Source organism: Falco punctatus (genome assembly GCF_963210335.1).
Source record: "Falco punctatus genome assembly, chromosome: 15".
NCBI classification, from domain to species: Eukaryota; Metazoa; Chordata; class Aves; order Falconiformes; family Falconidae; genus Falco; species Falco punctatus.
The window spans coordinates 4,005,891-4,033,506 of NC_137595.1; the positions used below are offsets into that span (position 1 = coordinate 4,005,891).

General features: G+C 36.1%; 1 protein-coding gene across 4 annotated transcripts in view; it reads left to right on the forward strand.

The window, feature by feature from the left end:
* KLHL4 (kelch like family member 4) overlaps window positions 1-27,616 on the forward strand; it is a 99,260-nt gene that overhangs the window by 53,245 nt on the left and 18,399 nt on the right. For all 4 annotated transcript variants that reach the window (XM_080365211.1, XM_080365212.1, XM_080365213.1 and 1 more), the window contains 3 exons: window positions 23,587-23,760; window positions 24,224-24,360; window positions 27,255-27,451. In XM_080365211.1, the coding sequence (XP_080221337.1) occupies window positions 23,587-23,760; window positions 24,224-24,360; window positions 27,255-27,451 (508 nt within the window). The remainder of the gene's footprint in view (window positions 1-23,586; window positions 23,761-24,223; window positions 24,361-27,254; window positions 27,452-27,616) is intronic.

Sequence of the window (27,616 nt, forward strand, 5' to 3'; positions counted from 1 at the left end):
AATAATTTAGGTTTCTTACATTGTATTTAAACACAAATCTATCTTACTTGAAGTTATAGTTTCTCCCAGTAAAACTAAAGCTGACAGTTTGTGTATTTTTAGCAGTTATTATTCTTCAAGTTATACATCTGGTGTAGGGAACATCTGCAGGCTAAACAGAAAGATGTATTCCAAAATGTAATTTTGAGAACAGTACTAGTAGTCAATATGTACTGCATAAAATTATCACACAATAAAATCAGTGAGGTATGAATGTGGTAGTTCTGTATGTTTACTAGTGTATTGGTTTGTAATGTGTAAGAAGCAGACTCTTAGTATAACATTTTAAATGACAGTACAAATTTCCTGGGGGGTGGGGAGGGGGGATAAAGTAATTTTAGGCACACCTTAGAAATAAAGTCCATTTCATTTGAAGAAAACAAGGAACACTGAATAATCAAAACAGGATTCTCTATCGGGTGAAGAAGGTGGTAAAAAAAGCGTAATCAATTCAGTTTGGAAGGTAATAAGACACTGTCTTCTAAAATAAGATATGACATTTTCTCCAGCTACATATAAACTTTCTGCTAAGACCTCATGATGTTTAGTGCCTTCAAATTCATTCAGATTTAAGTTCTACTCATGAGCTGTTTAAATGTACAGCTTCTAGAAAAGTTTTGCGTATGCGCATATCTTATAAATGGAAATGCATATATTTTATAAAATATTGTATTCAAATAAATGCATTTTCTGTAAAGTTATCAGTAAAGGCTTTTTATGCATGTTGTAGGTTAAAACCTATCTTAATGCCTTAAAAGGCTGAATTTCTTAGAAATTGTTTAGAAAATGATTTATGACTATTAGTTTCTCTATAATCAAAATTTTATTTCAATAAAATAAAATAATTTTTTAAAGACACCTTCACATATCTCCATTTTCTTAAATATGTACCAACAGAAATAATTAAGGAAATCACTATTCTCTTGCCCTATAGCATCCAGCACAGGCCACACAAATTAATATGCTAATTGACTGAGTAGAAACGAAATATTGAGAAGAAGAAATAAAGAGAAGCAGCCTTATATCAATATATATCTATAGCTAGTTGCTGGATGTATTTTCATGTCTTCAGAATATCTAATCTTAAACATTTCAAATAATCTTTTAAAGTCATTTTGGGCCTCATTTTTGTTTGGTAGTTCTAAATATTCACAATCAATTGTAATCAATGGGATCTGCTAGTAATTAACACATCTGAAAATCAGGCATTTGCAACATCCCCAGAGTCCACTTTCTTACACCATTACAGCCGCTGCATAACAAACTATACAATTATTGCAGCCATATGCTCATTCACAGTCTTACCTGGGGACACCAAAGAATCTCATACAAATGAACCTTTTATTCTGTAAAAGAAATGACACCTTCAGAGTGTTGCCCCTAATCCAGTGAGTGCATCTGTGCCTGTAGAGGTCCCGCTTGCAGCTGGGCTCTAAAGCAGGCCACTGCTACCTGTCCCTTGGACACTGGAAATAGTGGAAGAGGGTAGAATAGGGTCTTGAGCAGACTATGAAAGCAATTCCTACTAGCACCTTATTGCTTCCTACAAAAAAACTTTAGAAACGTGAAAACAATATTAGTTTTCTCAAAAAAACTTGAGATGTCTTTTTCTAGAAACCTCAGGACTTAACGCTTTCAGTGATACACACAGAGCACCCCGGGGTTTGATGAAATAAGGCTTGTTCATTGAGGAGGAAGGTAAACAAGAAAGTTCCAAACAACAGTTCCATTCTGAATATACTATCATCAATACACTTGTTTCTGCTTTCTTCAATCTTCCTGTACTCTAAATAGTGCACGACCTAAAGGAACCCTTCTGGCCTACAAGTTTGCTCCTGAATGATGTCCTGTAACACATGACAAAGTAAACAAGGGCTTAAATGACTAACACTCATTAGTTTTGTAGTAACAGTAGCCAGTTAAGATGTGGCCAAACATAACTGCTACGTGTAAAACAGACAAATACATTGCTTATTGGCACAAGGTTAAGTCAAGCCTCCCACCGTGCCTGGGGACTGTCTCATCCAGTGTGGCTAAGGGAACATACTCAATAGGTACCAAACAGTCTTCTAGAAGCATCTAAAATGATGGGCCTTGACCTGTTATAAAATGCTTATAGAAGCTGCGTCCATAGTTTTGAAAAAGGCTGAGCAGTGGACGACACATGTTTCACTGACTTAGTCTGATTCTGACCATCCTCCTTGAACGAGGACTGGGACCTTTTCAGAGGTGAAAAACAGAGAAAATAGCTAAAACCTGCATAAATACCAAGTGATTTTGTTTATTTGTACATTCTATTTCCCACTATATAATATTATGGCATTACTGGGAATGTCAGAAATCTAAATCAGTGTGCCAAGCAAATGAAGAGCAAAAGCCTTCAAAGATTTTAGGTTTGGCTTAAAGTAAGTAGGAGCTGAAATGAGTTCCAAGACAATGCTTGGTAAATAAACTGTGAATTGCTTCTGGTTCAGAAGGCATGGTTGTGTATTTTTGCAGACTTTAGCTATCTGATGATAGCCTATGATCTCCTCTAACTGTCTGGAATCTTTTGAGGTTCAGGGTCCTCCATCAGGCAGACCTTGAAGCAGTTCCATTTCCTTCAAAGAAAGTGATCTGGCAATGGTCCAGAGACATCAGCAAAACCTTGGAGATTTGCTAGATTTTGTTTGGCAGTTGACAAAAAGCTTTGCTCTTGTGTGCAACGTGTGAACACACACTTGTGCACACACAAACAGAAAAAGCACAGGTACCTCCTAATAAGAAGGATCTATGATCTTGAATTACCTTGATGACTTCCCTTGATAACATTTAGACTCACGGGCATGACTGTATTGACCTTTCAATACGAGCCCTATGCCTAGTATTTATTAACATTATGCTATATTTCCAGATCAATTTATGCATGTTTATTAGGAGATATGTTATGATTCTATAAGTATACTATTGAAGACCATGTGTGCTGGTAAAATATGCGTGTACCTCTTTTCCTCGTTGACCAAAGGCAGTTATATTTCAATGTTGAATGTAGCTCCATTTATAATTTTTCTCTTACGCATTGTTTTAATTATATGGCTGAAAAATTGCTGACAAACTCTAGTTTGGCTGACAAACCTTAGTTTTGCTAAAGATATGTGCTTTCTAATTTCCCATATGAGAAAAAATACACTTCTAATTAATTTTAATAGAATCTTTTGATGTCATAATTCAAACAGTTGGTACTGATGTACATGGAAACATATCTGAGGATTATCCTCCTAACTGAGGCAATGAATTTTCTGTAGCAACAGTTTATGATGTTCAGTTATTTTGCTAGTTCATCTTAAGACAAGAAAACTCTTCTGATTATCTTTTCTTTTTTTTTTTTTCTCAGCCATATGGAAATAGCTGACAGACCATTTCCCTTACTGTCTCTGACATAAATATATACGCATATACATATACATAACTATTTCAGATATTATCTCCTATATGAGGGGTTTTCCTGGAATTCTGTTTTTATTTCTGGTAGCACATAACAGCCTTGGTTCACATTCCAGTGTGAAATACAGGTACCACAAGGAAAAAAATACCCCTTTAATGGTTGCAGTATCCCAGGAGATATGAAACAGGTGGAAATGAATAAATCAGTGTGCGGTGCCTGACCCCAATTTCTTGCACATATGATGCCATTTTTTTGGTTAGCTAATGTGGCACAGATCAAGGACACATGCTGTCATGTTTCCTTCTACTTAGCACTTTTTGAGGACAGCCATTACATTCATCACATCCTCTGAAGTTTGCAACAGATACTCACTGAAGTGATGTCTGCTTAATTTTTCAAAACAAAAGATCATTTCCAAGAAGAAAATGTGATAAACTTTCTGGTGAAAATAAAGGATATAAATTACTCTATGAAATCACTGGTCAAACCAGTCGGAGAGCGTTTTTTGCATTAAGGGTACAGTTCTGGGTATCCAAATAAGCAGAATCCTACCACTGATTCATGAGAATGACTGACAATGCATTCAGTAAATGGAAGGGCTACGCTGTATCCTTTGCAGAGAACATGATGAAGCGCTGCTTTCAGAGTGGTACATTGTGACACTATTTTCCCCTCATGAGTAAGAATTCAGTTTAATGCACCATCTCTGATGCCTAAGGTAAAAGTTCAGAAATTATTATTCCTAATGTCACATAGCATCAGCCTTTATTTTTAAATGAAAACAGAACTGTTCCAGTTTAATTTTCACTAAACCTCCAACATTTTGAAAAAAAGCTTTAAAAAATCTTAACATTAACAAATAAAAGGTTTACAAACATAATAAAAAACACTGGACATCAAGTCATACGGCATGCCAGTCCTTCTTTGACAAAGTTGGATCAACTGTATTTAGGTGCTTCCTTGGTTACCTGTAGCGCAATTTAAGCTCATTATTTCCTTGATCTTTCCCCTATGGATATAGATAGCATATTACTCCCCTTATTCTTCTTATTCCCTCACTATTCTTCTTTACAGCACTCATTTATATTTGAAAACTTCTGTAAGTCTAAAAGATGCAATTCTTGCAGTCTTTTTTTCAGAAGTCCAATGCTAGACAACTAATTTTCATTGCTCTCCTGACTTTCTCCAGCATGTCTGTCCGTACTTGCAGTACTGTGGTCAGATCTGAGTATGTTCTGGTTAAAGTCTGACAATTCTAGTGTAGAGGGCAGGATTACTTACATATCATTCTGACTAAAAATATGCTGGACTATCCTGCTCGGTGTTCTTTTTTTTTCAACAACATGGTGCTGCTGCTCAATGCCCAGCTTGTGATTCATGTGAATCTCCTGACCCTGTACCAAGGACCTGTTCCCTAACCATCTGTACATTTTTCCAGTCATTTGTTCCTAAATATAGTACTTTGCACAAATAAATTCCATCTTATGTTTAACAGATAATGTCTCCAATTTACTGATTTAATATTCAGTTTTGATCCTATGCTCCAATATAACTGCAGCTCTTCTCAGATCAGCCTGATCTTTAACTGTAATAAAGCTTTTTCTTTATTTCCTCCTCTCTTCAAATACTTCAGAAAATTTATGAAAAGTCATAGTGGAAATTTCAGTGCAAAGTTCCTTAGGAACCCAGTTTGATTTAGCTTCCTATTTATCAGTGAACGACCGATAATTCCTTTAAATGGTATCAAACCAGTTTTGCACCCATTTCATAATGGTTTACTTCAAACAGTAGTTCAGGTTGAACTTAGTACTATCCGATATGAGACTGTAACAAAAAATATTCTCACGTCCAAGATTCAAATGCCAACTACTTCTTTTCTGTTCTCCATAATACCTACTGCAACCTTTCAATGAAGGACTGAAATTTGTTTTGACATCCTATTCTTGACAAATTCTTGCTAACTCTTTGTATTCTTTTTCATTTCTAAGTGTTCAAAAATAGTATTACTTTTACACTGAGAATTTTGCAAGAAGTTAGAGCTAGGAAAAGAAATTATGTTTCTGTCTGGTAGAGAATTTCACGGTTTCTTTAATACTTACAACAATATATACTTCAGTAGTGTATTTTAAAAAGATGATTTTATGCCAGTCTGCTGTGGATAACCAAAATGCTTCACTGCTACCTCAGGGACAAGCAAAAACCAATTGTCTTCTAAAGATGACCTTTAACTAAAGGTCAAAATATGGATTTGAAGCTGGAGACATTTGAAATGGCTTATTAAGATACTGTAGCTGATCTCCTCTCAGAAGTGATGCTTGAAAGCTCATGTGGCCTTTCAATGCTTTAGTGCAGTGGAAGCGCAGTTTGCAGCAGGGGATTGAGGGCGATGTTCTAGGCAACGATGGCTGGGGAGCACCCCATTGCCATCCCTGAGACGCTGCATCTGCTACCAGAGATTAGTTGTACTTACGAACTGAGCAAAGGCACATGTAGCACATGAGATAATTAGTGACGTTAAACCGAATTTTAATAGCATTTTACAGCAATTCACTCATGACTGTATGGAAAATGATAGGTGAGAGTAACCAAGAAAATTTTCCTTTGGTATCTCATGTTTGCTAAGTCTAGAAAACTTGTGAAGTTATAGTAAGTGGCATCTAATGCAGGATTAAAATCTAAGGAGAATTGCCTTTTCCCAGAAGTAGATAATTCACAAGGAGGGATACGATTTTTTTAGGCCATGTGTGAATGTAATGAGCAGTGACCAAAGAAGTCATTCTGACTAAACAAATACTGTTGCCTCACACAAGAGCTCTTGGTACAGGAATTAAAGTCAATATGTCTCAAAGGCATCATCAGCAGATTTTATTCCTACTTTTTCCATTAAGACATCTTATGAGGAACCTGAAAAAGCATATAGCATGTGAAATTAAAATTGGTTGAAACAGTTATTAAAAAATGAAGTAGGTTTGTATTTTGAAAATAATTTTATAATTAGCCTGTGGAAGGAGTGGCTATTTATGCATAAGATTTTTTTCATAGCTACATAAATAGAATCACAGAATAATTTAAACTGAAAAGGACCTCTGGATGTCCAAGTATAACCCTGTCCACCCCCCCCCCCCACCAAGTATAACCCTGTCCACCCACCCCCCACCATAAAGGCTATAATGAGAAATAATATGATTTACTAAAACCACATAATATTTCACAGGCCTACATTTGACATGTATAGCTTTCAAAGATGAATTATTACTGGCAAAGGAAAAAAATGTCATTTAATAGTAATTCAAGAAACTAGGACAATTCTATTCATTTCAAAACAATTTCTTTATGATTCAATTATCTTCTCATTTCCACTCCATACAGCTTGCTCTTAGCAAAGACAGCTGTTAAATTACTTTTTAAAGAGTTATTACTGTTCTTAAAATCACTTCTTAATGTCCCCAGAAAAAGTTAAGGAGATGATTAAACACATGCAACTGACGCAGAGCAGTTTTTACAGCCATACTGAGCTTATGCAATTGTACGATCAACAGGGAATTGTACGATTGTTGAAGCATTCTTGGGAAGGGGGGAGAGAGAGTTTGCTTGATTTGAAAGTTATAGCTAGACAGTATTCTCTAAGAAATGTACCATTTATTTTCATTGCTGTTTTGTGGCTGAATTGTTTGCTTTGAACTATTTGAAATAGCGTAATGAAGAATATTACTAAAATCTTTCACTTTTAAAGAAGTAATGTGATTTGTTTGTTATAGTCAAACAGCTAAGGTAGCCCAATATATACAAATTTAATTTAGCTCCTTTCATTCTGCTAGAATAAAATGTTACTATATTTAGAGAATGATTACATCCAATGATAAGTATAAGAATATAGCTTGGGTATGGCAGACCTATAGGCATGCAGGCTAAATGAACACCAAAATGAAGCTGAAGTACTGTTGGGATTCACAGAAAGAGCTTAAGGTAAGTATAGGACATAGACTTAAAACATAATCTCTAAACCAAAGCTAAAAGAAAATTTCCTCTGTGAAATCAGACTCTACCTCAGTGACTGTCGTCAGCTACCCTCCACGAGAGCTTCCCACACAGCTGACAGCAAATCTTCTCCCAGTCCACCCCCTCCCCTCCTTTTCCAAGCAAATGCTTAATAGTCAAAACTCAACTCAGAGCTAATTAAAACAGATAGAACAAGACCTTAGAGCCCGGCTCTTTGCAACAAGTCTACCCATTCAATAATTATTAGCGTAAAACGTCTTTCCCTTCATTCTAGTAACTGTTTCCATTCGATCCGATAAGTCAGGATACTTCACGAGAATTCTGCTGCTCACAGGTCACAAGAAGGATAACTAGAAGTATTTAAAGGACCCTACCTTGTAGCCATTACTACATTTGAGGTTGAAATATATGATATGGTATCTAAATGACTACAGTCTAGAAATGTTTTATCAGGAAATAGGTGCTGTACTCTCATGCTGTGTGCTACAGTTGGATGAGGCTGCCTTATTTATGAATGTATATATATATGGATACATGAAGAGGAATAAAAGTTTGCTTTGTAGTTTTCCCAACTAAAACCCATTTAGGCTAAACAAATATATTTATTGGAAAGGAAAGCAATGTGTGATACCTGGTTTATTCTTCAGGTTTGCTATACATATTTTGAAATTTTTTGGACAAGATTCTAGATATCTTACCTGTCTACTAACATTTGATGTAATCAATTTCAAGACCTGTCAGCCCGCTTCTAACTTTTTAAATGTATGACTTTATGACTAGTTGTATTAGGATCTGGAAATCAATACCCATGGGTTATGTCTTCAATTTGTTGCTTGCTTCTTATATAAACTCAGAGAAATTACTTAGCCTCTTGTCACAGTTTATTCCTGGTTAAGATAACATTTGGTACCTATTTTCCTAAGTCCACAGTAAGAACCGATGAGTGTTTTCAAGTATCAGAATTTGCCTGCAAATTGCTATTAAAATGCAAAGTGGAATACAAGTATGTTATGATTGATGCATTATACTATATAGTTGCATGGTTTATCTTCTCATTATAATAATATCACAAAAATCAAAGTCTACTGCTTTAACTAGAAGTTTCCCATTACAATAAGCACTAGAGACCACCAATATACTTACAGTACAATATTTTGTACACCAAACAAAGGGAATTCATTTGATAAAGTGGACAGCCACTGTCACGATTGGCTATGCTTCAGTTTACCTGATAAATTAGAAGTCAAGAGGAAGGGAGGCATTCTTGCAAGAAATGAGCATTTTCAAAGCCTGTTCATTTTAATAGAAGTTGAGAAAATGAAGAACCTTTTTGAACTGGGCAAATATACCTAGATTTAAATGGAAATTGTGAGCAAACCACTAAGAAATCCTAGGAGTTGGAGAAAAGCTATTTTAAGCTATTACATATGGTTTGTGTTGCTAGGGAAACCTCTTTTACAGTGTTCATTTAGCACAGATGCTCAGGAAAGCTCTGCGTCTCCATGTCATACCATTTCAGAATGCTTCAGACTGTGAGGGAATAGAGAAGCACATACACACATATGCAGACAAACACGTCTGTGCCATTTTTCTTAGGCACGTTGTACGTCTTTGGTGGAAGTTAGTTCTTTTCGTTTCTGCCATGACCACGGTGATAAAAGCTTTGCAATTAAAAAATCTCTGTTGCCAGACTGAGGATATTTGTTAAAACATTAAAACCATAGATTTTTATGTATTTAAGTTCCCATTTTAGACAGTCATCTATTTGCCTTTGCCATATACGTAGTGAAAATACAAGACGACCAGCTCTGGTGACACTACTTCTGGCCAACCATTTGACCCTGGGGCAGATGCGACTTGCCAAATCATATCATATAACCTGCTCCACGCAGGTTTTAGCGCCACAGCATCCTCTGCATTGCCCCTGTATCTCATCAGTGCCCAGGCAGGCGAGAGCCTGGAAGGCAGCTGCCCTCTGCCACGGCTAGAGACACGCCTGCCTCTGCTGAGCAGGCAGGGGGCCGGACCCAGAGCATGAAAATGTGCACTGCCTTTTCTTCTCTTTTTCAAAGAGCAACATCTCAACTAACTTAGAAAACACAGGACTTGAGTTATTGAAAAATAATTACTTTTTCAAATGTTGCATTATTTCAGTCTCTCAGTTTTAGAGATCTTGCTTATAGTTTGGGGAATGGCATGTAATTACTGTATACCACTATCCAGTTTGGACCCCACTACAAAGAGAGTGCATTCTCACTGTCTGTCCAGGCAAGGTACCTCAACTGCACTGAAACAATTCAGGAATTCCACTGTGTGAATCATAAGCCCGGCACAGGACAGAACTGCACATACTTGCAGAATCACATCTTCGGGACATGTGTACGTGCAATCACATAACAGGTATATAACCGGTCTCAGGAGCATGCTGCAAGCTCAGGAAGCAGCTTTTCAGAGTTTTATTGTTGGACCATACAGTATGCCAGGAACCAGTATTTTGAGTACTAAACTTCTAAAGTCTTGAAGTTTTACTTGCAATTAAACAATTACTTGTAGTTTAAACCCCTCAATAAAATAAAATTATTAAAAAGACAGAAAATGGATTTATAAGAAAATACTTTTCAGAAAGTAAAAATTAAGCCCATCTATGGATGTGCTACTAAAGGTTCTTGACTTTCATTTATTCAATACACCAAAAAATACTTGCTGATAGAGAAGAGAATAAAGATAGACTGTGAACAAAAAAATACTGTGTTCTACAGTTTGAAATTATGTTCATAATGGATATATATTGATCTGACCAAACTTTAACAACTGTAGTACCCAAAGTGGCCAGTGTTCCCTATTTGTGAACCATACTGTTATTTACATACCAGAGGGTAATGTAAGAGAAAGAAAGAGATAGTGGGTCAGAGATCTGTAGGATCTTAGCAGTACCAAAGTTTAGTTTAGGCTAGGTAGTAAAGAGGCAGAAAATGATTCTTGCTACAGAGTGCTTTAACTGGAGTAATGAAATCCTTCAGTTACTTCGGATGTCACAGCCACAGCTTTCTGCGGAAAGTTCCCTATTTTGTCCAGTACACTGGAGAATTGTGTGCTTCTTTTCTGGGTCATGAAGTGTAATTCAAAACATATGTAAACACTGAACTATGATTATATCAAGAGTTTTAAACCAAACATACATAAATATCTTTTAGAACAATACTTTGTAAAAAACATTTAAAGATTAAAATGCTTGTTCTACATCATGATTTTTGTGATGGTCTCAGGACATTCACAGAAGACTGCCTCCAGTCTTTCCACTGGTCAGTCAGTTTACAGAAAACTACATGTAAAGCCAGAAATTCCCTCCTACACCATTACTTATACTTCCCCAAAGCCCACTTCTGCATGCTAGTACAGTGGCTTAGGATGGACTTTTGATCTTTCTGTCTGAGATGCTTGACCTAGTAAAATCATCCAGCAGTGCAGCCAACTCCATCTCCTGATATAGCTTGTCATAGTGGATTTACAAGCAGTGTAAGACAGCTGCCTGGGAAGTTACAGCCTGGTGATCGTGCAGCAGCCAGACTGTTCACTCAGAACACAATGAAGCAGTGAGAAAAGCACCAAAAGGAACAAGATTGTAAGTCAGGACTAATTTTTTGTCTCTTTTTTTTTTTTTTTTTTTTGGTTTTTGTTTTTTTGGTTTTTTTCATTCACTTAAAGGATCCCAAATTTGTCTATGAAAGAAATATAGAGTGGCTTTGTGTTACAATATACCAATGAAGTTGCTCAGCATGAAGCTCCCATGGGATGCCACAAAGCAGTAGAGCTCATCTGTGCCTTTTACTCCCTCATTCAATATGTAGCTCAATTACTAGTTAGCTGTTTAAAGCTTCCTTATACTTCTTCTCTTAGTGTTATAATGAATTTGAACCTGAACTTAACACAATTAGTAAAAGAACAAAGTCAGGACTGGAAGGAAAGTTTGGCTTGTTCAATGGAACAGTAAAGCTCTGACACATTTACTAGCATGCCACTAAAGCTTTTATTCTTCATCTGGAATTATTTCCTTATATATTTTTAACAATACATCAGATTGATACGTCATCTTTGACTTTTCACAAGTTGTTTTAAGTCTCTACAGTTTCTAGAACTTCCTTTGTTGTTCCTCATAAGCCAAGCCATGAAGTGAAGAGGCTGTTATTTCACTTTTACTGGCTACTGCTGTGATATTTCATGAATCAATTGAAGTTCAAACCCACAAATGTTTACCTTTTCTAATAAGTAGCTTTCAATCATAACCATATTTTAAAACAATATTGGAGAATACCATAGCCAAAATATAAAATTTCTAATTTCTAGGCTCCTAAACTTTTCATCTGTTACTTTTTAATTGTATAAACTGTTACTGATGTATTCCTGGTTTTCTATACCCCAAACACACTCTTTCAAATGCAAGACCAATTTCTAACGTAGATTACTTGGAGGAAAGACTTGCAATATGTTAAGATGATCTGTACACTTGCAAGATATAAAGGTAAGACCCAAGCAAGTAAGGGTCCTGACTCAGAAGCAAAATAAACACAGTTTTAGCTTTGCCTGTTCAATTTAATGCAGGAGCCGGCTGGAAATTAGGACCATGCGTAGCAATCAGTTAGCTGAGGGGAATGTGCTCGAGCTTGTAGGTCACTAACCCTGGGAGGACAAGGAGTGTGAATAGACACAACAACATGATGACTCATGCTGAGAGAGCATAGGGGAGTGGGGGACAGATGGCACCAAGGATGGCGCCAAAGAAAGGTAACACCTCGCTGTTAATTGATGGTAGTTAACCACCAGTCGGGGATTGCCTAGTATGTAATGCTTAGCTTCAAGAACCAATCTGTTTAAAACGCGCAGGTTCTGAAAGTATATATAAACTCGTGTTTCTGTACAATAAATAGACATTTGCTTGCATCAAGCTGCGTCCCATCTCTCCATCACAGCAATTTAATACATCAAATTTCACATTGAATTTGGAGGGAACATTAATTGTATTCAGTAAAGGGGTGTTTAGCAGGCAATGTCTAGCAGAATTTGAGCAGGAAAGGCTGACCTACATTTAAAACATTTGATTAACTCTCATTTGATCTTCTTGCTGGTGGAAATATGGTCAGTAGGAATGCAGTACAATCCATGTTATGATATTGCACAAAGACTAAACAACTAATAGAAGTTTTCTCTAATTATAAGAAGAAACTGTGAGAAATTGGGAAACTTACCAAAAGAGAAGCTTCATTAAAATAATTCCAGAGAGGGGAGCATTAATGCTTTCAGGACAACCTTAAAACATTTAGATGGCAACAGACAAGTGTTGACATTAATCTACTTAAAGCATTTTACTCTCTAATTGAAATCCTTATTATTTATACTATTACTTCTTTCCAGTTTTTTTGATCACCAGGAGTCACAGAACCATAAGATCACAGGGTAACCTGGGTTAGAAGGAATCTCAGGAGGGCTCCACCCCAGTCTCTGCTCAAAGCAGGGTCAGCTGTGAGATCAGCCCAGGTTGCTCTGGGCTTTATCCTATCAGGGCTTGAAAACCTCTATGGACTGAGACCACGTGACTTGGTGAATAGTTTGAAGGCATATCTTGTAGCATGTTTTCACGGAAACAATGCAGGTTACAAACAATCTAAATAATCAGTTCCTTCTTCAGGAGGCATAAAACAAATCTAAGGAAATATTTGGGTTTTCTATCAAGATTAGTTATGGTAGCATGCTATTGCATGCTTCATATAGTTATTGCTGTATTACAGCCTCAGCAAAAGCTGTAATACATATTTTATTGAATAAATGTGATAAAATTGATCTTTTAAATTTTGTAAGTTCACATTATAATGCAATTTTGCCTCCCTCCAACCTAGAATAATGAAGAGTACAGGCACTCCAGGAAAAAATCTGTCATAATACTACTGTAAGCAATATTTTCTGCAGTTTGTATCAGTTCCACTTGTACTTTTCAACCTTTCTTTATTTTTCTTTTGATTTCATATACTGCTTTTATTTAGATTTCATGGTTTTATTCCAATTCAGTTACAGTGAGCTGACATTGACACAGACCCTGGCTTGTTGGAGCAGTTATCACTGTTATCTGCCAGAACAAATGCCAAGTAACCAATGGCATCAAGAGTACAGGTTTTCTTAAGATGTTGTCAGAAATAGTGTTAAATACACTTGGTACTGTCAAATAAAAGTAAACCCAAAAGCCTACTATTAAGGTTGTAAAGGCAATTCTCCTATTTTACAAAGACGCTATGGACTCATGAATAGAGGTTTCCTTAATAAGCAATTATTGAGGGTTGCTGTCTCAAACCTCTGCTCTTCTCAGCAAGCATACTAGATGTTCAGTGGACATTAGTTCCTGAAATTAGCAAAAATTCATATAATAATGAATACTAAGCTATTTCTCAGATATTAAAAAAGTGAAAGTCAGTGACCAAGGATAAAAGCAGGAGATAAAGCTTAATAGTGTACATAATTTATAACATTAACGATTCCTTCCACTATATATGGAAAGGTATTCAGTGTATGTTGGTTTTATTATACTGACTTGAAAGAATATCCACTCGATTGAGCCAGGTATGAATACAGCAGGCTAAGTTGTTTTAATATTGTTCTAGACCTAGATTTGAGTCATATATTCTGACACAGAAAACCAGAAGGTAACAACTAGCTGAGAATAATTTGGTATCAGGATATCTGTACCTATGAACACACAGAAATATTTGGCTATTACAGAGGGAAACCCTCTCAGGGTATAATTACACAGTCAAGACAAGGGAGGAATTGACCACAGGTGAAATTATGTAGCTAACGAAACCTTACAGAATAGAAAACTTCAGTCTACCTCTCAAATGTGCTTCCTGTCTGTCAGGCTGACCATACCTTTATACACATTCTCTCTCACTCTTTTCTAAGAAATCTGTAATTATGATGGGGCACACTGGCTAAATAGGTTACAAATCACACCTTTTTTTCCATTGCAGCAGTGTTTAGCCTTGAATGAGGTATCTAGTAGATCAGCTGAGTCAGATGAGGAGATGTTTTGGAACAAACTTGTAGAATCTTACATGACTGGGGAAGTGTCATGTACAGTGAAATGAAATGTAAAGTGGTGCCTTCAGCTGAAGTGGGGATTATCATATTTTTTCCATTTAAGTGAAACATAATCTTGTTATTGCTTAGTTAGATTCTAAACAGATAAAAGTAGAAAGGCAAAGATGCAAAAAAGGAAATGGTCCCAGAAAACAAAAGAATGGAGTCCCTTTGCATTTTGTGAAGTAGAAAAAAGAAGATGCTGTGGTAGTGGTTTGTGTTTTCATAAAGCATGTCTTACAAAAAACCTCACAGCAGTATCCATATACAATTAGCTGCAAGGCTCAGAATGATAGGGGCAAGGGTAGTTGCTATTGAGACTGTTACACTCTGGCTTTTCAAAATTCTGTTCACTAGAGATGGAACCACTTTACATTTACATTTTTCTTATTCTTGTACCTCCCAAGCTCCCCTTTGTTCTCTCTTTGCCAACCACAGTGAAAGGGGACAGCATAAAGCAGGTTGCCTTCCCTAAAATCTCTCCCAACAGGAGTCTTTCTGAAAGGTGCTTAATGAAGAAACATGGATTTATTTAATTTAATCTGGCAATAGTCATGCTTGGATTTATTTTTTCCATTGGCTTGTATTTTGTTTTCTATGTCCTCTAAATAAAAATGCCACAAGCTCATGTCCAGCATTTAGTCATTACTTTTCATTTTGTACATTCTGACAGCTTGAGATAGTGCTATGTCATGCCTTCTGGTCACATCGTTTTTTGTTCTTTAGAACGATGCTATTAAAATATCTAACAATATTATCCCTAGCTACAAGAAAGTTGAGCAAGAATTAGTCAGCCTTGTTGCATTTCTCCTTCATGACTTTCAATTTCCCTCCAACATAATCATATAATATGAATGTTAGATTAGAAATCATGCGTTGCTGTGACAACTGCAGATTGCTTCTTGTACTGTTGGAGCCTGTGTTCATAAAAACAATGAAGTATTCCTCATGGTCTACATTATGGCACATCTTGCATGGTAAATTTCAATGTATAATGACTTAGTATTGATTTTCTTGTTTGTCTTACAAAAAATGGATGTTAATTAAAATATGGTTTTGTTTAAAAATAAGTTATATAGCAATATTCACTGTGGCAGACATACAATATTACCATGCAGGGAAATACTTCCTTCTTCTGCAGGAAATGATTGAATCAGTGTGTTAATGGTTAAGCGTGTGGGTTCAGAGGAAAGGATAGGCGTTTTGTTGTATACTAAATAATAACCAGAGGCCCTAATCATCACTGATATAAACAGCATCATGGGCAATGTCTTTGTTTTCTATGAATTTGCTGCTTCCTACATCAGCATGTAACCTAGTATTTTCTAATCAAACTTTTAAAGTTAGTTTAAAAACATCTATTGCTATCAGTGTATGAAAATTGATTTTATTACTGATGAACCATAGTTACAGAGCAATATTCAATTTTTGTAATTCAGTTTCTCTAATTTCGTTATTCTGATAAGGCATCTGTTTAATCTTGTGTAGTTATAAAGGTAGTTATAAACAAATGGCAGGTAGACTTTAGATTGATTAATTCTAGATTAATTTTCAATAGTTACTTGTAATCTCAAAGTATCTACTTTAAAACTTTCTATGTATGAATAGTAAGATGGTAGCTATTATATACCTGCAAACAAAGAATAAAAAATGAACTCAAATAAGTTTATGATTTGAGAAAAAAGGCACATGGATATTTGAGATAAGCAGCACCCACTATGTTTGGCATTATCAGAACAAAGGTTAGTTTTAAGATGGTAGCATACATACTCCTATCTTTTTACCTGAAATGTTTAACTTCGTTATTATTCTCTATTACATAACGTAAATGAATACAGTCTTAATTTTCCTGGAGGATGATGTTTTGACTGGTAATTTAAAATGGCATTCATTTAAATGAGTTGTCTGGGACACTCACTTCATGACTGAATATAGACATATAACTATTATAATAAAATAGTTGTATAGTTATATAAATAGTATATATAACTATATATAAAAATACATATAGTTATATAAATAGTTGTATAGTTATATAAATAGTTATATAAAATAGTAATCATGGACGTACAGGCAGTGTGGTCTCCAGAATGATTAGATACTACTAGAGCTCCAGTATTTAAGAAAATATCTCAGGCTGTGGAAATAAGTGTTCTTAAGTCATACCATTATAATGTTTACAGTAAAGTTTCATATTCACATTACTCTGGATCAGGAAGAGAATCATTACTTAAATGGAAAACACCTACTGTATTACAAATCTTGACACTGACAGGTCACTGTGATGAAGTCCTTAGTTGTACTGCGTAATCCAACGACCACCAAATATCAGAAGAAAGATTGGCTGATGTTTGTCCCTTTTATTGTCCCTTTATTGAATTCAACAATTTAAACTGGCTCTCTAGAAACCTCTTTGTTCAGCCTATGGATACTGCACTTTGGGCATCTCCCTCAGAGCTGTGGATTTTACTCCCCGTGGAGCTGCACTGCTGCCTCGATTCCTTCTGGCCAGACAGAGTGGGCGCTGCATGCAAAGCCACGGAGGCTGATAAGACTTGCTCCATGGTCTTTCCCAACCTATCACTCTGACTTAAGAGAAGTGGAGGCCAGTTGACTCCTAATTTTAATGTCTCCTGAAATATGTGAATAGGTCTGCAATACGTTGCTGAGCAATTTTCAAAACGGGGCCCCAAAACTCAGGAACAAAATCCCATAGATGGTGACTCTTGGATAGGCATTTACATAATAGTGAATTTTTAAAATGTTTGTCTTCAGCAGTTAAAAGCGATTCACTGAGTACCATAAAGCAAGCAAAGAAGATCTGGACCAGTTCTTACCGTGCTTTTACATGGTAATAAATTACAGAAACTGCTTTCTATGTGCATAGGAATAACTCCTTTCTTAATTACCTGCATAAAGCAAATTGCCAGCATAAAACTCTACTGTTGACATAAGATGTCAATAAAGGAATGCACGAAGCTTTCAACAAACTGCCTTGCTAGGAACAAAGGATCAACAGCTGAGGGAGTACACATGCCAATAAGAGCAATGTGCACCGCAGTGTGCCTGGAAAATAATTTTATAATTAACTTCCTCTGTTAAAAACCATAAATGTACAATTTCCAAAAGAAAACAGATTACTGGGGAGACTGTTTGGATCTACCCCTCTTTGTGACATGAAATCATGATGTGGCCACAGCTGACATGAAGCATAAAGCACTGTACACAGCGCTCAGGGGCTCTGCCACTTGCCTGCAACCTCTTTTCCAGTGGAATTACCCCACCACATACGTGCTTTCTATTCATAGGAGAATTCAAAATATCATAACCCAAATTCATCCTGCTATGAATCATAATGGCATTCATCTGTATATTATCATGTCTAAGGGGAAGAACAAAACTCAAAACAGCTACAGTACTTCGAGTGCCGTGCTGAAGCTCCTGTGTTTGGTGATATGCAGACTTACACTTGTAAACTCAAATGGGAAAATCCATTTTAACTCTTGCCAACTAAAAAGGTGGCAGGTTTGTGTTAACACTAGGAATAAAAAATTATTAAAAAGAGGTAGTTTCAAGATCTCCAAGTTCTAAAGGAATTGTCAATTTAGCTAGGTTAGAAGTCAGCAGTCTCTCCATTAACTTAAACAATTATACATTTTAATTGCTTATTCCTTTTTCTCCACTGTTTTCTGTCACTACCTCATGTTAATGTTACTACCTCAGCAGTCATCAACTTATAGTACAATTTTCCATACTCTTTTGGATCAAAGATTTTACCCATACCCTAAAAAATTCAATACTATCTTTAGTTGTTACATTTACAAAGAATAAATAACAAAGAAGACAACTGCAGTAGAAATTTTAAGGCAGAGGTTGGGGCAGTTACTGACATGGTATAATTATACCAGCAAGCAATTAGTACAGGTGCATTGGCTTTATATCTGTGTTCAGAAATAGCTTCTTAACTGAAATATTTTTCTTATATCTCAGCCAACTGATGTGGTTTATCTCTAACAGATGCTGTGGTCCTATGATTTTGCATAGGAAAAAAGCATCTCTCACTGTCCAACGCCATGACATTGCCCAGCAGGTCAGAGCTCAAAGGAAAGAGTCTGCCTGTGGGGGGGCTGTCCGCATTTTTTTTGAATAAGCAGAAACAAATGAGAGGGGAAAAAAAATATAGGTGAGTTGCATTGTAAATATTGCTGCACAAACAAACTGAATTGATGAAGTTGCAGTTTTGTCTGATACCTTGTCACCGCTGAAGCACATACAGCGCACCACAGAGCTGAAGTCACATCGGTGCCCTCAGCTATGATAAAGTCCTTAGTATGTCAAATGTCTCTAACTGGTGTCCAGTTTGCTACTGATGGCTGGAGCTATGTACAGTGCAGAGGTAAGGTGATCCAAAATCAAAAGGTGTAAAAGACACCGATAACTGAATTGTTATTTGATTAAACTGAATTTTACAAATATTATAGTAGGTAAACAGGTACCAAAAGAGAAGTGGTCACCATAAAAATATAAACAATAGTTTATCAAGAACAATCAAATTAAAATACTGCATTTTATCACCTGGTTTTCATGCAGCATTCTGCTTCTAAACTTCCTTACCATCAGGTTTACTTTCTATTTTTTGGCCATGGGCACATGTAATAAGGCACTTCAAGCACATACTGAATTTTCAAAAGGACATTCATGGTAAATAAATGACATTTATGTTTTGTCATGTTTTAATTAAATAATAAGGAAAACGGATTTATCCTTTATATACTGGTTAATGAAGAGTGCTGTGCTGATTAATGAAGAGTACTTTATGAAGACAAAAAAATCTTAACATAATTAACAAACATAAAGAATTGTAGGGCTGGAATGAATCAGAAAACTCACCACATCAATTCTCCTGACCAAAGAAAAGATGAAATCTGACCTCCACAGAACCATATTTGAGTCACAGCTTATTTGGTGTCCAGTATAATCTAGCAGTTACCTCAACCGTCATTTCTTAGCTGGCTTCATTCGAGTAACAACTCACACGCATGTGTTAACAGGTCTTTGCCTGAAGTTCAACAAAGACAAGGACAGAGATGGGTCTCTGAATTTAAATCCTGTTCCCCAAAAGTTTGTGACTCGCTATCATATATAGATGTAATATTTAAGCCCTGTTTTTATCATATGCTTGTCTGTAATAAAAATATGGAGCTGCATCAGAAGCAGAATTTGCCTGGAATATTCCAAATGTCGTGTGCCTTTGAAGGTGAATCTCTGATAAATTTCAAGCGTAGCTATTCAAGTTATTCATATCTCTTATACTTATTACACTTAAAACATGCCAACCTAGCTTGATTTTGAAAATGTCATGTGAAATAGTGTCAGAAGTCATCCAAAAGTCAAGATGACTTCTGACAACTAATGTTTTTCTCCCAGTAAGCTTTGTTATCTTGTAAAAAAAAAAAAAAAAAAAAATTGTTATGACATGATTTGTTCTGAACAGCCATGCTGGCTGATATTTATCTCCTTGTTATTGTCTAGATGCTTAATGTTTTCTGATTACTTCTTCAAGTTTTCAGTTTATATTTCCTTTTTCAAAATTTCATGTTTCTTCTTTTAAAAAAAGGTACCATATTTTCACTGTCCTTACAGGAGAACGCTGAAATTATTTCTCCTGGATTTCTACCTAAAATGAAATTCATAGAACTCAGCTACTTTGGAATCATTTAAATATAGATTTATCTCTGCCCTCTCTAGGTTAAGCCATGTTATTAAACCATTATTACTGATGCTAAAGTGGTTAAGACAACTCAGCATCCTAGTGAGCACTAAAGCAAAGATGACATTAAGCAATTGGGATTATAATTCTTCATTGATAATTTTACCTCCTGACTGAGTGGGAATATAATTCCTTAGTCACCACAAGGCTAATGCACCTCTGGAAACGTTTTTTTTTTTCTCAATATTCAGATTTTGCTTGTTCAAACCTGTACACATATAGAAAAGAAGTGTTTCTCTGTCTTCTACATGCTTCCTCTCTGGGTAGGTTCATGTGAACCTTGAGTTCTCTTAATGTGTTGTTCTCAACACATTAACCCACCCCACATAGAATATGATATGACAGGTAGACAGAGCCACACTAGCACATTTGCAGCTAGCTTGCCCATCTTTGCACCACAGTACATAGCATCCTCTCCTATAATTCAACAAAAAGGCATCAGACTCAAGGATATTTTTCTTGACTTCTTTCTTTAAGATACTTAAATTTCTGTCTTTAGTTCACTAATCCCCAGTACTATATTCTGAAGGTCAGTATTTCAGTTCTCTGCAGCGACAGTTGTACAGTAAGGAAAACACATAAATATTTATCTTTAAATTTAATTTTCCCTTCCATAATATACTATAGCTACCATGTTGAATCAGCTGCTGAAGATAAACCAACAATTATAATATCAACAAATTTAATGGAGCACTTATTTTTTGCTTCCAGTATTTTTCAGTCTCTAAAGACCTTTGTCTTTGAAAGATTTAATTATGTTAGTGGTATTTCTGCTGCAGTTAAAGGTCACTCTACAAAATGTGAAAAAAGTACCAAGGACTGAAGGAAATTATTAGACTTTAAGTCCCTTTGTAAATATTCGCAGCTTAAAAATGATTGCTCTACCCATAAATACCTTATGGGAAATTATTTATTTCAAGAAACTAGTTCTGAGTGTTTGCAATAGGGATGGTTGAGTATTATTTTAGATGATTTCTGCAAGCTTCAAAGATAAGTGCAATGTAATGCATACTCCAGTACAACACTTGGAGTGGATATAATGAATCTGAAAAAAGATATTTTTGAAAAAATACTTTACTGGAAAACATTAAAGAAAGCTTAAGAGGTAAATAGCAAAACTTGAACGTTAAAGAGTATGAATTTGGCATCAAGTAGCTGATGCAAAACTAATGAGCATATAATCCAATTTTGCAGTTTCTTCATTTTCAATGAAGCATTGAAGGAAAACAAATGAAAAAGTATAGTCATTAAACTCACTGAGACAAATTAAGTTTTGTAAGCTGTAAACTACAAAGGATACACATTATAGGTGAACTTGATTTGCCCCTTTTTCTTTTTTAAAAAAATAAAAGAATATGCATTTGAAATTGTAACAAAGAGCTTCAGAAGAAAGCTAAAGACTTTATTGCACTGATTTGGTATATCTTAATGTGTTTGCAATTTGCCCAGACAGAAACATGTGTGCACATACTGGTGCACACACTATGCTCACGCACAGCGCGCCTGGGGATTTCAGAGGCACCAGGTCTGCTGTTTCTCCGGAGACATATACATACACCTCCGGGCTGCTGTACCACACCTATACCAGAAATAACGTGTCTCTTCAGACTGTGAGTGATTGTCCATACCCTGTGAGCCTGGTGGGGCCAGGCCTGAAGGAGTACATGGAACTCTGGAGCATGGGAAAGGCATCAAATGCACTGGGGATCTAAAGGTTCCTGACATACCAGTGCCCCAAAGATGCCATATTCCAAACGGGCTGTAGGATGTCTATACATGAAGCACAGAAATCCAGAAAACTTCATCTTGATAGATTTTCAGACAGAAAAAAGAGATACGTCTGGAAAAGTCCCGGCACATGCTAGCTATACCCACCATGATTTTGTTCTGTGCCATTCTGAAAAGCGCTGACGTACCGTATTGCAGAACACAGAAAACACTACTGTGTCCCAATTCAACATTATGTTATAATTTGATTTCTAATTGTTTCCCTTGAATTCTGATTAACTGTTTAATGAGGTATGATCTTTGAAAATGTAAGATCTAATTTATCACTTTTTTTCTGATAATATTGCTCATTCAACCTGATTTACCCATTTTTATTTCTATATTTTCTGAACTGATGTTCAGTTGTGAATGTAATCCCACATTCTGCTAAATGTAATATGTTAATTTCAATGAGATTTTATCTCTCCTCGTCATTTATGAATATGCATTAACTATATCAAAGACAACCAGTAAATTAAGTCAAGTAGCTGCCATTATTTCCTAGCTGGGCTTGGAAATTTAAGATGCTTTACCTTTTAGTGATACCTGATATTAAACTGAGGAAACATTTTTATAAAAAAACCTTTCACTAAAATAATGCTGAAGATTGAAGCATTTTCAAGACATCATACTCATGTATATCAACAAATACATTACTATTTTACTAAAACCCATATGAATATAAACCCAAATAATTTTCTAAGAAAATATCAAAAAGGTGTTTTGATCTGCAAAATAATCTATATCAAAAGGCAGTAAGAAATGATGTCTTAAAAAAACAGCATGGGTGTTTGTAAGTGGGACAGCTAACAGAATTTTGGAGTGGGAGGAATATATTTATAATGTACATTTCCATGAAAAGGCAGAGAAATTAGTTTGTCTTTATTATTTGCATTCAGATCCTAAAGGCTATATAATGTACTGATTTCATCACCTTCTAGTTTGGTAATTTGTCTAGAATTATATGGTCCTTGTCAAGTTGTCTTCTGATTATTTCCTATTTAGTAATGTAATTTAATGTACAAAGTATGAAGAGAAACAGAAATAAGACCTAAAGACATGTATTATCCAAAATTACATACCACAAGATATTTTAGCTATTAGTATCCCAGGAAAAGAGGTTTGTTTTTTATGTTTTTTATTGGTGAATGATCAAGAGGCTGCATTTATTGCAGCGACACTGTGCAAACAGTGCATCTTTAACACAAAACTGATAGGAAGCAGAAAACTCAGTAGCACCACCAACTACAGGTAACTGCAGTAAACTGCCATTGATGTCAGCCTTAAAAATGAAAACCTGCAGATACCAAACGGAAAATATGGAAGATGGTGTCAGAGTAAGACAAGATTATGAGAGCTTGTTAATTTTAGATATTTCTGTACTGCCATTTAATGAAAAATTGTATGAAAAATGTAACCTGCATTTATAATGCCACACTCGGTGTGCTGCCTGTTTCCCTTGCAGGCTGTCAACGACCAGCAGCTCGCTGCTTGGCATGAACACCAATGGCTCTGATGAGTATTTCCAGTCTACAAACCACGCAGAGCAAACTTTCCGCAAAATGGAAAATTATCTGCAACAGAAGCAGCTGTGTGATGTTCTTCTTATTGTTGGAGACCAAAAGATCCCAGCTCACAGGTACATTGCCCAATATTGTTTACATGGCTTCAAAGCCTGAAATTTCCAAATGCTAGGCCAAGTTATGCCTATCCTGTTTATGTATGAATGAATGGTTACTATAATTAGGACATCAACCAACAACAGAATAAAATTATGTGAACACTGTTTCATATTCATTATTTCAAATAGAATGAAATTCAAATCTGAACCTTTAATAATGTCCATCTTCCCTTCTTGCTGCTGTCAAACTATTGTGAGATCAGTGAAGAAAATCTGCCCAAACAAGCACTATGGGAGAAAATAAGATTACTAATTACCCTTTTAACTTCATTGCACACTACTGCTGTAAGATTTGAGTCCTATGCTAAAGATAATGTTTCCATTGCACACACAATTTATGATATAATAATACTGAATTTGATGCTTGCTATTGAGATATGAAGTAATTTGCAGTCCTCCTAAAATACTTTTTTATTTTAAGGTTGGTTCTCAGTGCAGTGTCTGATTATTTTGCTGCAATGTTTACTAATGATGTACGTGAAGCAAAGCAAGAGGAGATCAAGATGGAGGGAGTAGACCCTGATGCGCTGAAGGCTTTGGTGCGCTATGCCTACACAGGTAATTCTTCCTCCATTACCCACAGCGTTGTTGTAAGGGCAGATAAAGTTTATTCAATGCATACATAAGTGTCACTTCTTCCTTTTCATACTAATACATGAATACCTGCATAAATCATGCATATGTAACGTAAACCTTTCTCTAGAGAGGATGAAAAAATATAATTGTTTTATATAATTTATTCTAGAAGATATGCAGAAAAGTTAACATATACATTAATACTGGACACCTGTCTCTAGATACAAATTATTTCAGGAATTTTAAAAAGAGAACATATTATGCCTGTTGCCCACCTTATGCAGTGACACAGAAGAGTATCCGATGAACCTTCCTGCCACGGGCAGCTACAGCAATGGTCTGCCAGGGTGGCACTAACTTGGCTCACTCAAGGCTCTTGAGAAGGAATAATCACAGGAAAACAGGAATATGATAACACCCACAAGCAGAACAACTTTTACTATGAGAAAGTGCCACCACATTCTGAAAAAGGTGTACTAATGTTCTCTTGAACAATTAGATTTTATCTTAATGAAATTAAATATTTTACCTTAATACCAGAATATGTAGCTTTTTCCCAGTCTGTTTTCTCCTGTTTTCAATATTTACCCCTGTATGGCTGAATCTGGAATGGTTGAACCAAAGAGTCAAAAAGACCAAGTCAGAGCACTGTGAAATCCCTTTCATCCGCACTCTAGTGAGCAGGGGAAAATGCTGTAGAACGTGACCAGGGTATTAGTCTCTATTACAATTAGAAACATTCAAAGTTATGCACATTGCAGAAGTCTGCACGTTCAGGCATCTGACAAGCCTCTTGATGCAGATGGCAACTCCTCCAGGAGAGAGGTGAAAGCGAAACACTTTCTCCCCTACCAAGCCAAATGGACCAAAAAAGTCCAAATCTCCAAAGGAGAAGATTACTCTCCCAGGAAGTAACAACACTTAACTGACCAGAAAACCAACTTTCTGAATTTATGAACATTTATTGGTAAATAATCCATCCCCTCAGCTAACTGCTCTTAGCAAGAACATTCACTAGATCCTTGTCATCTGCTGTCCCACCCAGGACATTGCTTGTTTGCCTTTGAATGAAGTAACACAACTTCAGTGCTGACATGGGGAGGTTGAAGATGTATCAGAGGCCTTTATTGCCGTTTTTACAGTACTTTAAAAGGCATTAAAAGACTGGGGGTTTTTAAAAAGATTAAAGTAAAACAAAGACCCTATTATATTTGCCATATTAGCATTAGCATAAATTTTAAAAATAGGAGACTTCGTGACATGCTAGGTCAGGGACTTCTTATATCTGGACTGTCGCATAGAGAATTCTCAAGAAGGTTAAGTAATCTGCAACCCAAATTGGAAGCATAAGTTTCTATACACAAAATAAAACCTGTTTGGAGGTACAAACAAGGAGATAAATACAGGGGCTGAGAAGGGAATGCTGCAGAACATCTACAATGCAGTGATATTGGGACACTGAATTAGAATATATTCCCTGAGGAAATAGATTAGTACAAGTGCAAAGGAGCTGGGTGGTGGGCTACTTATTATCCACATACATCTCAAAATCATCCCTCTTGATTAAATTTCATCTCAATTTACTTAGTGCAAAGCCATATGAAAGAACATATACAGCAGTACTAAAGCAAACGCCAAACTATGAAATAGTATAAGTTTGCTTGTGAAATCAGGATTCCCTCTTTGCTTTGAGCCATTATATTGCAATCTGTATTTGCAGGAGCATGTACCAATTTTGCTATATACATTCAGTAACTATTCTGAGTTGTATAGTAAGAACCAAACCCAAACATTGCCCTATTCTGCACCCTGCCAGCCCTTCCACATTTTTTGCAGAAGCTGGAAAGTATTATTTAAGTTACAAAGCAAGACACATCAGGAAGAGATGGGATTGTGCTACAGTAAGATTGCTGGAGACTGCTACAGAAAACAGAATTTTCCTACTGCCTCTGTCACAGGTTTTCATGTGATAATAACTAAGCCTCTAAACTAAGTGCTACTTTTTTTCCTAGGTAATGAAATATAAATGTGACTTTCAGAGATAAGAGCTATAATTTTCAGAATTGTTTACATATTCTGCTGCAATAAATCAGAAGTGAACTTTGGACAAGAAACCTCTACAGTTCTACTCCGATGATAATTTTGACTGTAATCTCTCAATACCGCCCTTCTCCATGTGTTAAATGGAGACGGTGTGTATCACCCTTTCACAGAAGAGGCTGGAAAAGAAATTAATGTTTCTGAGGCGGCTGGTGGTTGTAATGATAAATGGAAAATGCAGCCATAAAAAACCCCCACAGTTCCTTTTTCAGAATAGGATCTTAGTGCTGCATATCAGCTAGGGAATTGAGCCATCCACTGGCGAGATGACAAGAATGGAAGATCTTATTAAATTAACACCTTTCAGTCTATCTATGAACACTTGGTAATGGAAGAAATCGGGTTTCCTGCACACACTGCTGGCATTTCCTCTCCTTTGATACTGAAGTTCTTGTGGGTAATATAAACTTACGATATATATTTTTATTAATTGATATATGAATTTTAGGACAGGCTTTTCTCCCATCACACTTGTTTTATTTTACTTTTTTTCATGCAAAATCAGACCTAATACTATTAGAACTCCAATAAAAATGTCGCAAGCACTGCATTCAAAATCCACCAAATCCTTTAAGTTTGTTAAAATATATGTTTAAAAAGTCCTTCATCAAGAAAGGAAAATGAATTTGTGCATTACAGAACATTTCTTTTCAAAATTTTACAGAGGAGGAGAAAAATTGAGGAGTGGGAAGCTTTAAAGTAATAATATAAAGAAAATGACTAAAACCTAAACTTTTTTTTTTTTTTTTTTCCCCCGCTATATGCAAACTGCACAGGTATTCTAGAGTTAAAGGAAGACACTATAGAAAGTTTGCTAGCTGCAGCTTGTCTTCTCCAGCTCTCGCAGGTTATTGAGGTATGCTGCAACTTTCTTATGAAGCAGCTCCACCCGTCCAACTGCCTGGGGATTCGCTCTTTCGGAGATGCTCAGGGCTGCACGGAGCTCCTGAAGGTGGCACACATGTACACTATGGTAAGAGGAACAATCTAACTGCCTTACAGTGACAATGCTAACAGCAAGTGTGAGCACTCTCCTGGAAAACACATGGCCTTTGGGACTCGGGGCTGCTGTGGTGGCACTGCTCTTCCCGTGCTGGCGGGGTCAATTCTGTCGAGTCCCTGATGCAGAGACATCTCT